Source organism: Neomonachus schauinslandi, chromosome 6 (genome assembly GCF_002201575.2).
Source record: "Neomonachus schauinslandi chromosome 6, ASM220157v2, whole genome shotgun sequence".
Lineage (NCBI taxonomy): Eukaryota > Metazoa > Chordata > Mammalia > Carnivora > Phocidae > Neomonachus > Neomonachus schauinslandi.
In genome coordinates, this window is record NC_058408.1 from 148,168,510 (window position 1) to 148,184,747 (window position 16,238).

Consider the following 16,238-nt stretch of genomic DNA (forward strand, 5'->3'; position numbering starts at 1 on the left):
TTCTCTCAGTGAGCCATGAAATGAAGGAACAGCTGACCTGCTGGCGAAGGTGTGAGACGCAGTCATAGAAACACGCATCTCAGATTAAACACAGCAGGAGCGGGTTGCGAGCACAAACTTAATTACTGAAAACTGTTTAGAAACCAATTTCTATAAATCAGCAAAGCCGCTGCATTATAACTTACAGGATCTTTGGCAACTGTCCCCGTAAGCATCTGGCTCCGCAGCTGGGCTCTGTCCCCAAAGGGCACCTACTCCTCGTTTTTATGCCCTGCAGCTCAGTTGGCTGCACACAGGATTACGAAATAACTTCCTAATTCTGCTCCCGTCCTAACACCAGAAGAGAAGAGGATGTTCTTGGGGTTTTATTATATCAGAAGGAACATTACACAGGTGAAAGAACAACAATAAATAACTAAATAGGATTTGCTAATATTACATCCACACTTTAAGACATCTCCCCAGTGTGGCTCATAAAACGGTCTCAGCTAAACGGCAGAAGGGTGTAGACGAGGCTCTTCACAGCAGCGTCGTTTAAGTGCGGGCCATGGGAAACAGTGCTAACAGATGTCGTGCCGGAGCAGAACCGGGCAGGGGGTGTCTCTTGGTCAGCAGTCCCCATGGTTGATTCCTCTCTTTCCCAAGACCCCTTAACCTACTCTCTAACCAATAAGGATACAGGATTAAGGTTTGGTTGGCGTCACTAGAGTTGGAAAGGATCTGAGAGATAGGGGGGCCTCCACTGGTCACCCGGAGAGATACGTTTTCAGCGCCATGCCCACGGCAAGGTGACTCCTTACGGGTAGCAGCAGACCCTTTTGTCCCCAGCCCTGCCACGGACGGGGTTCTCGGGCTGCAGCACGAGGCAGGGAGCCCTCTGAGCTTACCGCTCCGTGCTGTGCCCTGGAAGGACAGCCTCACAGACCAGAGAGCCTCTGGCACCTCCCGTCACTCCCGCCCAGCCCAGGCCTAGGGAAGGACTAAGGGGAAGAAGGGAGCGGAGTCCATCTCCAGGGGCTGCCTTGCTGGCTGTTGGTTAGTGGACTTATTTCCTTCTAAGGATAACACTCAACTCATTCACTCACTTCCTCTCAAGCCACATGTGAGTGTCTTGTGATCTTGGCATTTGCAAGGCCCCAGGGGCAGGGACACATGTGGGCGGATGGGCCCAACCTTGGCCCTCCTGGAGCTGGAGGTCTTAGGAGGGAGACCCACATATAAACCAACGACCAATTTCCAGTGTCCGGAGATGTAATTTTACCCGACTGGCCTCTTCTCAAGGAAGTGCACCCCCAGTCCTAGAGAAGCACGATTTTGTAGCACGTGACCACCTCCCAGACTACCGCTAGCCTCCAGACACGGCTGCCTGGGTCAGGGTGGGCCCTGCTCAACCCGAGCCAGTGACGCTCTCCGGGGGCGGGGGGCGGGGGGCGGGGGTTCAGAGTCTGGATCAAGAGAAGCTGAGGGGTTTCCAGGGGCTGACTTGGAGAATACAGCTGAGATTCTGCCATGAGGACTGACGAGAGAGAGCAAAGGAGAAGAACCAAGAGACCCAGAGATGAGACCCCGTGTGCCAAGGCTGTTCAAGTCTCTATTTTCTTAAGTGTTCCTGAGGCTTGACTTCCTTCTCACCCTGCATTTCACAGGACACCCCAATGTCCTTATGATCCTTCACTTGTGTTTACGCTAGCGTGAACCGCATTGCTGGCACCGTGTCCAGAGGAATTCTAACTAATACACCACAGCATAATAATTCAGGTGCCGCTGGAGCTTCGAAAAGGTAGGGGCCAAGCTGGCCTATGGAAGGAACAAGAACAGCTGCCCTCAAAGCTCTCACCGTGTGCCAGGTACTTGCATTCATCACACACACACGGAGAAAGACGACAGAGAGAAATAAAGTCACAGCTTGAGAGGACTAAAGAAAAAAGGAAGTTTCTGGTCCCAACTGGTTTTAGGACTGGGACTTGGGCATCGTGCACGGTGCACAGAGGGGAGACACTGAGGAATCACGAGATGGCTCTGGGCTGACGGTGTAGACTCTAAAGTCTTGGGACTTCTAGGAAACGGGTTTACGAGTTTGGCTCTGAAGAGGCCAGGACGGGCAGGCTTCTGTTTCCTCAAGTTTCAAAGGACATGCTCATAAAGCCTGGCAATTGCCTAACCTCGCCCTCTACACACTACACACAGCACTTCAGCACAAATCATCTCCTGTGAGCCTCTAGGAGCCCCTGACACGAGAGGACACACACTGTATCCTCATGCCACAGATGAGGAAAAGCTAAGTGACGTGCCAGAGACACAGGACTCAGCAGCCTGTCTCCGCGCTGCACGACGGGGACGGGGGCCCGGGCCTTTGCACCTGCTGTGTGTCTTCTGGCTCCAAGCCGGACGCTCTGCTGTGAGCAGCCTGGGGCTGCCTCCGAACGCCTGCAGCTCCGTATCTGCTTCTCACACGGTGAAAACTGCCCTTTGTAGGGACTCTGCCGCTCAGGGCCCAAGGCCTGTTTCGGAGCTCAGGTAGGAGTCACACAGGTGGGGACAGCTACAGGATTTACTATAGGCCAGTCACATAAATGGATTTATATTGCCAACTCTATGGGCCAATTACTTTGATTATGCTCACACTCAGATGAAGAAACTGAGGCCCAAGGGGGTGACACAATGCCAGATGTGACACGGGAGTGGGGGGCCGGGGCCAGAGCCCTGGCAGTCTGCTTGGGAGCCCGAGCTCCCTGGTGCGGCCCCTCATCCGGGGCCCCTCTGCCCGGCGGGCCAAGCACGGCCCAGTCCCACAGCTCGCCACGGCTTAATTATCAACAGCGTCCCCTTCTGCCCTCCAACGTCCTGGCCTGGAGAGAGAGTCCCGTGCTCACGTGACCCATGACGAGCCTAATGTGAATCAAGAGCTGAAAATGCTTCCATTCTCTGCCTTCTAAAATCTCTCCCATTCTCCTCTTCACTGAAGTGAAGAAAAAGTACTTTGTGTCTCTTTTCCACACTCCCACCCCGCCACCTGAATACAGCAACAAACTCTGCGAGTGCGACCGTCGCTGACGTGGACACCTGGACAGGGGCTTCCTGCCCGTGTGGCATCGGCCTCTCTGCTCACGTCCGGGGCTGTCGGGGGGGCTGGGGGGTGTGCGGCGAGGCCGTCTGCGAGCACCAGCATGTGCACATGGCGTCTGCAGCCCCTTGTGCCCCTGCTCTCCTCTGAGTACAGAGGGTCACATTTAAAGACCCTTTTGCAAACCCCGAAGCGAAATGCCCCATTTTCAGTGCTGCAGAGACCAGCAGAGGCGCTTCGCCAGCGTGCACACGATCGAGGCTTTCCTGCGGCAGACGGGATTCCAGAAGATCCTGACTCCTCTGGGGAACTTCCTGCAGCATCACCGCAGATCAAGCCCCTGCAGCATCTCTAAGCCCTCGTCCTGCCGACTCCCAACACTGGCGTCCACGGCCGCGGTGTGATTCCGTGCCTGTGTCCTTGCCCGCCTCCCCGAGCGCTCGGTCTCTCGTCCTGCACACCACGTCTGGCCAGTCTGTGTGCGGGTTCATTCTTCCCGGATCTTTCCAAAGCCAGTCGTCTCACCCACACGAGCTCTGCATCCAAACACAAAGATGACATTTGGTGCAGGCTGGTACGTTGCAGCTAGTTTGTCCCCAGTTTCGGTGTAGGTGCCATTGCTTCCCAGAAGGAAACGTGTGCTCAGTTGACCCTGGGCCTCCTGATCCACATCAACAGTGATGGTGTCGCTCGTGATGGAGGTCAATCTTCAGCACCAGGGAAGAAAAAACAATGGACGCTCTTTTTGTCCTTTTTAAGAGATCTTTATCAAGGGAGTTCAATGAATAGCCTGTAGCCTAGTTATGCCAAATTCATTTTCACATGGCTCATGAATCCTGAAAAGGGTAACAGGTTTGCTGCATTTGCATATTTCAATGGGAAGTTGAATTAAATGCACCAGCTGCAAGCATCATCTTTTTTTCCTCCTAAAATGATGAGCCAGAGTGACTCCACAGTTAGCTTTTCCCCCAGCACAGCAGAACACAGTCCTGTGCGTACTGTCGGGAGACAACAATAAGCCGCCGCCCTAACCTCGGTCCCCGGTGACCAGCTCCGGGCCTAAGCAGCGCAGACGGGGCCCCCGGGGGAACGCAGGGTTCTCTGCACTGCTGTGCTTTGCTGCCCGCTTCTCCCTTCACGGCAAGCTCACCGAACAGCCACTGTCCGCAGCCAAGAAGACGCCTAGGGAGTCAACACGTGCTGATTCGGGGCCTAAGAGACGAGCGGGGGAGCTGGGCAGCCATTTTCCCGAAAATGAAGCGTGTTTCTTCGGAGCTCGGTCTCTGGAAGGTCTCTGCAGGGGTCACTGTGGCCAACTGGCCTCCCGCAAAGTCGTCCGAAGCTCTGAGGTCACCGAGGAGAAACCCGAGAAATGGGGGAACGTGGCAGAGACCCTCACTTTCTTCCTCAGTGGTCAGAAGGACACCCGGGAGAGGAGGGGGCGGCTGGAAAGTGATGGCATGGAGGCCACGGGAAGGCGGCCACCTGCACGGCCGGCCTGCCTGGGCCCCCGGCCCCCGGCCCCCACTCCCGTCTAGCTCGCCACAGTTCCCGTGGCAGGGGGGGCAGCGGAAGGCATCCCTTCCTGTTGAAGCCCCGGCAGGCCGCGCTCAGCAAGCCGCATCTGAGCCGCCCCTGCCGGCTCGGGGGTGGGGCGCTGGAGGTCTGGGGGTGCGGTGGAGAAGCGCCAGACAACTCCCCAAGGAAAAGAGGGCACAGACGACTGGGAGAGATGTTGAGGCCCATGGGGCTCCGCTGTGTTTAAGGAGACACTCTAGCAGAGTGTTCACCCTCTCCGTCTGTGTACGTGACCTGATTTCTGTGACTCAGTTTCCTCATCTGTAAAATGGAGCGAATCAGAGCATTTGCCTCAGAGGCTTGTTGCAGCTTTGAACAACTATGTCTGTGCGGGCCATACAGAGGGTACTGCCGTTCTCCCTGAGAGGACAGGCAGATGTTTAAATGGACAAGAACAAGGAGAGCATTTGCTACTTTCAGCCTTTCTTTGCCGGCTGACTGCTGACGGTTTAAACTCCGTAGCCAGTGTCACCCCCCAGACATTGCAGGCAGAGCGGAAGAGCGTTTGCCCACCAGGTAGGAGAAGCCAACTGGGAATGTGCGAGAAGGCGGGAGGCTAAGAAGAGAAGGTCCCGGCTTCCCTTCCCGAGCTCAGCATGTGGCGTGGCCGCCCCACACACCGCTGAAGCCGCCTGCCCCGTGCTTTCTCGGCCTTTCCGCAGCACCCTGCTGGTGCCCCAGAGAGCAGCCGCCATCCCAGCGAGGGAGGGGCGGCCCTGGAGGGGAGAACGCCGGCACCTCCTGGGTGACGGGACCCACCAGAGGAGAGATTCCCCCGGAGAACCGTGACCGGCCTGTAACTAGTCTCAGCCCTAGGTTCAAGAACCTTACCCCTTCACAGGAGAGCTGGACCGTAATTACCAAGGAGGGAACTTCTAGGGGGGCTCCCCCGTGTGACAGAGCGATGCAGGAGGAAGGACTGTAGGCTGACACACGTCCCACCAGGAAACCTGAAAGCTGCCAGAAGTCGCCTGCCCTCGGCTGCAGGCAGCCTCAGACGCCACACTCAGACCCCAGCAGGCCCCTCGGGCCCACCCTCCTGGGCTTCCGGCTCCCATGACAGACCATCCTCCACTGCCTCAGGGCAGGGATTTCTAGAGGTTTTTTAAAAAATTCCTTCAGAGGGTGCCTGGGTGGCTCAGTTGGTTAAGCGACTGCCTTCCGCTCAGGTCATGATCCTGGAGTCCCGGGATGGAGTCCCGGGATGGAGTCCCACGTCGGGCTCCCTGCTCAGCAGGGAGTCTGCCTCTCTCTCTGACCCTCCCCCCTCTCATGCTCTCTCTCATTCTCTCTCTCGCAAATAAGTAAAACCTTAAAAAAAAAAAAAAAAATTCCTTCAGAGAACGTTTGCCTCTAAAGGGAAAAATGCTTCTGTACACACGCCCGCCACCCCACACTTGCCCACACTGCCGAGGGCCACCTGCTCTCCGGCCCGGGCCCGGACAGGAGGCAAGGAGGCCCGTCTTGGCCCCGCGCCCCGCGAGCACAAAGCTACCTGGTCTGTTCATGAAGTCGCAGTGGCCTAAGCCCGCGATGTCTATTCTCTTCAGGAAGAGCACCATGCTGGTGAGGTTGGCTTCCTGCATTTCCACTGGCTTCAGTGGCCGCATGTCTTTGGAAGCAAATTCCTCAGAGTACAGACAGAAGAGTTTTCCTAGAAGAAACCAAGGAGAGTGGTTTTAATGTCTCTAGGTTGCCTTCGTTCAGGAATTTACAGCAGTCTTCGTGACCGTGGTGCTACCTGAAGAAGACGAACCGAGAATCTGCTTGCGTATCTCCGCTTGGCTTTGGCTGATGGGCTGCGTGATGAGTGAGTCTGCTCTTATTCTAGGGTTGTACACCTTTAAATGGAGAGACAGCAACTTTAGCATCAGATCACTCAAGATTTCGCAGGCTCGCTGTACCGGAGGGGAGCGTGTGGTTTGCAGCATTTGGTGAAATGCTCTGCTATGGACTCATTCTCTCTGGACCATCTTTATTATTGTTTCACTTGCCTTGAGATAGAAACTGCTAGCGCCTTAACAAATGGATTTCAAGTTGTCTGCTTTCATTGTAGGTTCCATAAATATGGGACCTCTGCACCATCTCCTGAAATGCTAGCGGTGTCACTTCTCAAAGCACGACCCTGTGATGACAACAGATCGGCATCCACCACACGGAGGAAAGCATTATCATCGGCCTGTGCGTCTCTTCAAGGTTCTATTCAAATTGTGATCTCAGCGGTCTGACCTTGATAATAATATGCTGAGATTTTCCGGTCATATCAGCTCAGACAAAAACTGCATATGGCACCAACAGTGATTTTTTTTTTCTTACGGGGGCTGGAGGGGGGCAAGTAATAGCCCTGGGTTGTCTGAATGGTGGACTAATTCAGTAAGAGCCCAAACTGGCTCCAAGGGAACCTTCAGAATGGTTGGAATTGCTCTGTCGCAGTAAGATACTCAGAAGACCCGGTTTCCTTGAGGGATAAAAACATACGTAATCTCTAATAAGGTGAAACGGATCAATACTTGGGTAGGTTCCTTCAGTTCTTAAATGCTAGGATTTCTTAAGTTCCAGTGTCTTTGAGAGTTTGAGATATCCTACTTCCCTTTTTCCTAATTTTCTTCTTTAAAGGTAGTTATAAAAAATATTTTTAAAACTTTAGGATAGAATTTTATCATATCAACATTAAAGCTAAAACTTGGTAAGATTAAAGTCCGTGTACTTGAAACTAATTTCTGGTAAATCACCTCAGGGAAGAGGCTAATCATTTTGATAACGGGGCTACCAAAAATACTCAGTGGATGGACATAGGGAAAGGTTGGTTTAAGAGTCCAGTAATTTGCCTTGCTAGCACCAGAGCTTAAGAAAAACCACTGACAAGGAGAGCGATCTTTATAGTTGTGTCTTTTCTAAAGACGTCTTCCTGTGACACCTCCGTCAACTCAGTTTGGGGATTACCTACATGCTAAGGAAAGGCAGTAATGGGTAAACAAGACTCGCAATACTTTCCCTTTCCACACAGGAGCCAGAGACTCCCCAGATCCCATGCTTCATCCTCACTTCCCCAGTGGACATAGTGGCAGGAACCCAAGGACAATGATCAGCAGATGGTTTACCGACTCGACAATAATTACCTTTCTCCTTTCCACACCCACATCAATAACAAATTTGACTGTGTTGCTCCAGATCAAAGACTCCCCAGAGCTAGCAGTTAACACCACTCTTCTCTGATAAACTTGGCATCTTTTTTCTGTTTCATCATTTGGCTTGAACAATGCACATTTGTCTTTTGGATACAAAGGAATAACTACCAGCTCTCCAAGATCTGGGTTTAAGTTCGATCCTTCTTGACAGATGATTTCATAGGCTTTCTCAATATCCTAAAGTAAAAAATAACATCAGCCATGAGAATAAACATGTCACAAACAACTTTATTACTTAAAAAAAGGTCTAATTAAATAAAACTATAGGCAAAAGCCGCATAATGTATACAAGGAAAGAAATACCTGTGTCTACGTGAATCATTACGTGAGGATGTAACTGGACAAGAACATTTCTTTGGGGAAGTTAAATATAATTTATTAACAATTTCATGGCTTTTTAAGTCCAAAATGGTTTTCCTCTTGTGAAATGTACTACCCTGTGCCTTCATGCATTTATCCTATGTTTCTAGCTTGATGCATTTTCTCAAATCCATTACCAATGACGGGAAAACCAAAGTTATTTTCACATCAGTGATGATGCATCACTGTGAACTAATGGTGACAGAGTAGAGAATTATAAAACAATCTCTGGACTTCCAATAAAAACATATACACATACACATTCTGTAATCAGGGTCTCTGGGTCACTCTGAAAGCTGTCTTGACCCATTAGTACTTTAAGACAGCACACGTGCAATGAAGTAGGCAGGAAATATTCACTGCTAATTCACACACCTTGGCATGATTCAGGCATTTAGAAATATCCTTTTAAATTGTTTCACTGCCAAATGTATTGAAAAAAAAAGTAAATTATTTCCCTTAAAACTATACATAAGTAAGTAACTAGTGCAAAATGCTCAACAGGCAAGGCATTTTAGATAGTATTTTTCTATTTCTCAAATACAACTAGTTTTTTAAGACCTCATATAAAAAAGATGTCACTTAATTTAATTCTTACACCTTTTTCATTCATGTTTCTAAAATTTCTCCTTTCTTAAGGGCCCAACAAACTACCAAATGGAAGAAGCCTCATTTCACTCATTAGATTTCACTAAAACTCTAAAAAAAAAAAAAAAAAAAGATGACTTTCCGTGACCGTTCAAGTTTTAAGACCTATTCCGTTTTCCAGTGCGCTAGCTCACTCACTCTCCTTCCTTCGTTCATTTGCAGAAGAGGGTTAACAGAAGGGTTTTGTAGACCGATCTGCCTGGAAAAATGGCATCATGGGTGAGCTGTCTGAAAGTTATTCCTGAGCCGCAGGGAGGCCCCAGGAAGTGGGGCAGAGGCCTCCACGTGAGCAGGTGTCCAGTTACATTCTTCTGTGTACACGTCCCACAGAGGTGGCTTCCTGGCGGCAGAGGTCTACCAAGCAGAGTGTAACCGTGGATCATAATGAATGAAAACTTGCCGAATGGGACAATCGGAACAAACTTACAATTCTGATCACGCCATCATCGTATGTGAGAACAGCCTGTTAGACAGGGACAGCAGGAACGTGGGCTGTGCGTCCCTGCCGCTGGCCGCAGCTCAGCCCCCAGGACATCCCCCGTTCCTCCCAGCAGGCTGCCCACAGGTGCTACTGGACTTGGAGATGGACACAGATTCCAGCAGCCCGCTTGTGAGCAATTATTTTTCAAAATAAACCTTCAAACTGGACCCAAACGTTTCTCTTATTCTCTTAGAATACTGTTAAAAGGTAATTTGGGCCGCTCATTTTTTATTTGCTTCTAGTTACTAAACCTTCTTGGTTGTAGGCGGGTTCTTAGGTTGAGTTTTGTTCCGAATGGAGAAAGAAAAAGGCATAAAAAAATCTTCAAAAGCAAAAAAGCGGAGCAAATAGAAACCGACGCTGTATGTGGTTCAGACTCCTCAGGCTCAGCTGACAGGGCTTTGAGGCCATAACCTTCAGAATTTGAAAAAAAAAAAAAAAAAAGCTCAACATACGAATCTGGTGTTTCCAACCTCTTACTCATTTCCTTCTTACCCAACGGGTATAGTGCACTGACCTATGGGGGGGCCTTCCTAGGATTCCCTGCAAAGTCATGGAAAGCACAAGACACACTGAAGGGAGATCCCTCCAAACGAAAGGCCGAAACCGCACGGAGCACTTCCCAGAAACCCTTCAACCTGACGGTGCCTTTCTGGAATGGTTTAGAGAGGCACAGGAATTGGGCTGATAGGACCATAAATCTCAACTTCGCTCTCTACTTAACGTATTTCACTTTTCCAGGTCAGAAGACAGTTAGGTGATGAGGAAACGAGAAACACTGAGGGCCCAAAGCCTCGATCACGTGTGAAGACGTGGGGCCTAATCCACAGCTGGTGAGGGTCAGGCCAGCGCTTACAGCACGTGGGGCACCGAGTGCTCACCAACCCAAAATGCTGCAGAGTATTTCTACAATTATAAACGTAGCTCTTAACATAGAAAATGACCAGCAGTACGTTTCTGTTCATGTACTTAACTGCTTGCGTTCCTAGGACATTTAACTGCTATGGCAGATTTGAAAGTTTTATATAGAAATTAAGAAAGCTTCAAATAGTACGGGACGAAAATGATCAATAGCTGTTAACATGGATTTCAGAGCAAGGTAAATTTTCCCAAAGAGACAAATTGTAAGGCCACAGGAAAGGAGTATCTTTTTTTTTTTTTTTTTTTTTTGAGAGAGAGAGAGTGCACAAGCCGGGGTGGGGCATGGAGGGGAGAGGGAGAACTTTAAGCAGACTCCACACTCCCCACAGAGCCCAACATCCCAAGACCCAGAGATCATGACCTGAGCCGAAACCAGGAGCCAGATGCTTAACAGACTGAGCTACCCAGACGCCCCAGGAGAGGAATATCTTAATGGTAATGCTGACAGAAGTGGTGAAGAAGAAAAGAGGAACGTCCGTCAGGAGATGAACTGTGTCCAGTTTGTTGGGGGGAGGCGGGGAGAAGCAGACACCAGCTGTGGAGTTCGGAGCCGAACTGGGAGGGAAAACTGGTCCGGCAGAGGTATGCTGAAGCACGACGCTGCCAAGCCAGGTCTCTGCCTGAGCCTGTGGACCCCGGGGGGCCTCCTGCAGAGACCCCAGGACCCGGGTCAGACCTGCAGCCCCTGCCCAACATCGCAAGACTATGGTTTCTTCACAGGAAATGTCTTTCTGGTCCAACTTCATGAAAGATTATATGCCTCTGTAAGCCCTGGGGTTAGACTCCCAGCCTGGGTAAAAATGCATCTCCTAAAGTCTGACATTTCAAAAGTCACCATGTCATTAATTACAGCTTATATTAAACTTCTAAGAATCAACGACCTTTCTTAAGACCATCCACCCACTATCCCCAATTCTGTTATGAACTTTATTTTTCAAAAACCCATTTTGGGGGGCACGTGGGTGGCTCAGTCAGTTAAGCGCCAACTCTTGATTTTGGCTCAGGTCATGGGATGGAGCCCTGTGTCAGGCTCTGCGTTCAGCATGTCTCTCTCCCTCTGCTCCCCGCCCCCCAATCTCTCTAAAATAAAATCTTAAAAAAAATCCATTTGGGAATTTTTGCTTACTCTGACTTGAAGAAGGACTACTCATTCTACCAGTCTTAATTATACTCCCCCCCTCCAGAAACTTAGGTCTTCTTTTTCACCTAGCGACTGACATTGACACTGGCTAATTCTGCCATTCTTCCCTTTCTAAGTCTTCTACGGGCTACACTGAGAACCTTTAATCATCTTCATAAATCCTTCTCTTGGCTGCTTAATTAATCATTTTATTACTTTCCTCAGGACTTTCTTGACTATCTTGAATCATGCAGGATTAGGAAATGGTAATAGAATAAATCACTGTAATAGGTAAAAGAACAAATTATATAATCTATACATGAAAAATTGATAAACATGCTGTAGTTATCATATATCTGAGATTTTAAATTACTTTCTTTATGGAAGCAGGTAAAATCTGTCTAAAGTTCCTGAAGCTAGGAGGGTCAGTCATCCTTTATGCTCTGAATGTAAAACAGAATAAATACTTCTGTAAGTTATTTCTGAAAGCATGTGAAACTTAAGATTCTGATGGAGAGCTCAGAAACTTGTCTTTGTTCAGCTGGTGGCTGAGCCAATCAATTTCCTTTTTGGTTTCTACTTAGTCACTGGAATCACTACATATTTGGGTCATGGTCCAAAAACTAGTACTTTTACTGAGTAAGATGATGGGTAGGAAAACAAAGACCAGGAAATTAGTCTCTAAGAAGAAAGGTATAATTCTTGAGATTCTGGAGGCTTCTAGATTCGGCCAACAGAGTGCTAGAAGGGAAGGAGGCCACTGTACAGCTGCAGTTAAAAACAAAAACAAAATCCAAAGGAACCCCAAATGGCATCTTGAGGATGTAAAAGCAATAACAGATGCTCAGTTACACATTTCGAATTGTTCTTTTGAAAGCACATCTAGAATCCAAGTCAGATTTTTCTCATTCATCTTTTTTTTTTTTTTTAAAGATTTTTTATTTATTTATTCATGAGAGACAGAGGCAGAGGGAGAAGCAGGCTCCCAAGGAGCAGAGAGCCCGATATGGGACTCGATCCCAGGACCCTGGGATCATGACCTGAGCCGAAGGCAGACGCTCAACCATCTGAGCCACCCAGGCGCCCTCTCATTCATCTTTTAAGAAGAGGAGCCCAGTGTAGAAAGAAAGCCTTCCGGGAACGCTATACATTTTATCTTTCTGCCTCACATCCCACTGACTATTGTAGGAACATCTGTGGAAACTTTTTTTGTTCCTTTGCCCTATGTCAAGTGCTTAGGGGACAGTCCTCCTCTACGGCAAACACTCCTGGTCACACAGCAGACCACCGAGAGGGTGACAGGGGTCAGCGTGCATCTTCTCTCCAAGACCATCCAAGCATGCGGGCGCAGCAGGGGCTGGGCATCTCGGGCAGCCTGAGACCAGGCCCAAGAGCTCTGGAGACCCTCCCCTGTGGAGTCCCGAGCACCTCCCCTGTCCCCTGCTCTCACAGCTCGTGATTTCACAAGCCCTCCCATGTCCTCTGCTCAGAACCCGTCTTATTTACCCTGCCGACATGGCTTCTCGAGTACTTTAAAAAAAAAAAAAAAAGGTGTGTTGGAACCAAATATTTAAACAGTGAGTCAGTAAACGGACACCTGGATGTTAATTATTAAAAGCTTCCCAACGAGGTTAAAAGGTTCCCCCTAAGGAACCCGAGGCCTCTGTGAGGTCAGAATATGACTTACGTGTTCACAGGCCAGAAAGACTGCAATGTCCCCCTTCTCACCGGACTGGTGAATTTCAAAGATAAGGCGTAAAATAGACTCAAAAGACTCCTTCTGAGCCCCGCTCAGGTATACAACCTCCACAGGGTGCTGCTTTTTCACTTCTATGAGAGGCACGTTTCCGTAGTAAGAGCTGAGTTTGCTGATCAGGTGTGGCGAGGAGTTAATTATGAGCTTCAGTTCCGGGCGTGCCAGTAACACATCCTTCAGAAGTCCGAGTAACACGTCGGTGGCGATGCTTCTTTCATGGACGTCGTCCAAGATGATGACCCCGTAGCTGCCCAAAAAAGGGCTGGACATCATCTCTCTCTGCAACATGTCATCCGTACAATACCTACGAAGAAGCAGTAGGAAAGTCAGAGGCCCTCAGGAAAAGTCGGAGACTCCAAACACCACCACAAACGCCTCGGCTACACCCTCTCTCTAACTGAGGGGTTAGTGTGACATCATCACACGTTACTACCGACTCTGGTCTAAAAACAAATTATTTAAATCTGTGCTTCCTTCATGTTAGAAATTAAATCTATTCCCTTCTCAGCAAAAACTCATCTAAGTACCGATCTTACGGGGAGAAATGCTCTCTGCCAGGAGGATGCGGTGTGTTATGGAAATACACCAAGGCTTCATTAAAAAGAGGAAGGTGGTGACTTATTTAAAACGCCTCTAGACTCAGCAAGGCCTGGGCCTTCCAGATGATCAGGTAACGCTAAGGGAATACTAAGGCTCAATCCTAAAACAATATAAACCTTCAATTTTCTCCATAACACAGAGATCTACTTCCTATCTTTGTGTTACAAAGACCATGTGTATAGTGCTTTAAAAAGTGCTGCTCCTGATAACTATTAAAAAAAAAAATAGATTGTTAAGGTTTCAGGAAATGTAGTTTATATTTCAAATTCCTAAAACAGACTTTCTGAAAGCTAAAAATAAAATATAGGATAGTTTTATTAATATTTTCCAAAATTAAATGTATTGAATTTGACCTTGAATGAAAATATGAGTAATTCTTTTAAAATCTATGTTCTAGGGGGTCCATATTTGAAATTTATGTGTCACTTCTACAAGTCTGGATACCTGGTTCAGAAAGACTATTTTTTAGGGATATAATATTTGGGTACCCACTGTTTCAGAAAAGGTCACGAAAAAGCTTACAGAAGAATTAAGATGTTATATACAACATCCAAAAAAAATGGTACTAGGCATAAAGATTATATTTACTAAGGGTCTATTATGTGCCTGATAAATTAGATACTAAGGGGTTACAAAAAAAATGAAAAAGACAATAGCAAGTATAGAACACTGCCTTCCATAATCAACAGGTCACTTTAAAGCCTCTCATTTAAATAGCTATTCAATCTGAGCTTTTTAAAAATCATGGTTAGCATAGTTCTCTAAGAAAATGAATCTGGTTCCGCTTTACCTAGATAATGAAAATTTAGCCAACATGTACAAGGTGCTCACACTTGTCAGCCCCACGGATTAGCTCGTTTTGCCCTCACAACAACCCTGTGAGCAGGCAGAGTAAGCACCCCATCTTACGGACAAGGAAGCCTGAGCCCGGAGCGGTCAGGTGGCCAGTGAGGGGATCAGGGGAGCAAGTGGTGGGGACAGTCCTCTTACAGCCATGCTGCCTCCTCTTCAGAGCACAGAATACCAGGAGGGAGATGGGGGAGCTACTCTCTTTTATCATACAGCTTTTCACTAGTTTGAGCCTCTTTGCTGTGACTCCAACTCTGTTAGCATCAACCGGAGTACCTGCTGACTCTGCACCGGCTGGGGGCTGTCAGCCTGGAGAAGAACGAACAGTCTCCCAGCCACGAGAATAATGGCCAAGTACAGATACAAACGACAGTGTGAGGGCCAGGCCCGCCAGCCAAGGCAGCAGGAAGCAGAACCTGTTGGGGCCACGGCAGGCCACCAAGTCCCACCGCCTCCCGACGTGCACCTGCGCCTCAGCAGCCCCACAGCTGAAAGCTGTTGTCCTTACTAAGAGGGAATGCTACATGCAGATAGGAACTAAAAAGAGGTCAACGTAAATTGTAGCCCTTCCTTTGGCTGTCACGATTGAATGCTTGGTGGGGGGGGGAGGGCCTTCCAGAAAAACATCACATGGAAGCCAAGTCCCAGCCGAGAGAGGTGTCTTCGACCTACTCTGACAACATTATTAGATTTCTCCACAATTATTTCTCTCTGTGGCTTTCTAAAAAAACAAATATATACTTGGTCCATATTAACAATACTGTAATATTTCATTTAAAAAGTGACTACATCCAAGAGTTCCTGCCAAAAGGTTTTCAAAGTCCAGATGGCATTAAAGATATAAAAATACCCATATTAACTTTAGACTATAGTCAGAGTTGTCCTTTAATTAATACCATGACCATTTGAAAGGCCACTTCAAAATGTAAAAGATAAAGAATGAATCTGTCAAGCTTGGGGATCCTTCACTCCTTCTGGGTCAGGATGTCCTGCCCTCTCCAACTCCAGCAGGGAGGTTTTAACCTAGTTAATCTGTATCATTCACAGATTATTTGCATAATAGAGAGTTTATGCATATATACGAATCTGATGACTCGGGGACACCGTGGCTATAAAAGCAGAAGGTGACAGATCTCCAAGAAGTTCAAGTCCTATCGCTGTTGATGGAAAGATTCCCTATGGTTTAACACTAGCCCGAAGACCTGTAGCTTCCATTTTTGAAGATAAACATTTGAAGGAAAGCAGCTTAGTACTAACCAAATGAGTCGCATGGCCTTTCTGGATGGGAGAAGTCTCCAGACTTTACCACTAGAGGCTCTAGGCTCTCTAGCCAGCTAGGAGAGGGCACTACTTCTTTCCACTAGCAAATTTGTTGAATGTTCTCTATGAAACAAGCATGTCAGATGCTGGGGATATGAGGAAGCAAGAGCCAGCACCGCTGTACTACACTGGACCACACACCACACCACACCGCACCACACCAAACTGTACTACACACCACACCGTACCACACCGCACCACACCATACGACACCACACCGTACCACACAACACCACACACCAAACCACATCACACCGTACCACACACACCGTACCATATAACACCGTACTGCACCGTACCACCCCGCACCACACCATACGACACCACGCCATACCACATCATACACCATACCA

The 16,238-nt window shown here is 48.4% G+C and overlaps 1 protein-coding gene across 2 annotated transcripts in view; it reads right to left on the minus strand.

The window, feature by feature from the left end:
• The window catches only part of DHX32 (DEAH-box helicase 32 (putative)), a 51,521-nt gene that overhangs the window by 8,035 nt on the left and 27,248 nt on the right, over positions 1-16,238 (minus strand). For both annotated transcript variants that reach the window (XM_021703758.1, XM_044916181.1), the window contains 4 exons: positions 13,048-13,420; positions 7,762-8,007; positions 6,384-6,483; positions 6,138-6,296 (listed from right to left, as the gene is read on the minus strand). In XM_021703758.1, the coding sequence (XP_021559433.1) occupies positions 6,138-6,296; positions 6,384-6,483; positions 7,762-8,007; positions 13,048-13,420 (878 nt within the window). The remainder of the gene's footprint in view (positions 1-6,137; positions 6,297-6,383; positions 6,484-7,761; positions 8,008-13,047; positions 13,421-16,238) is intronic.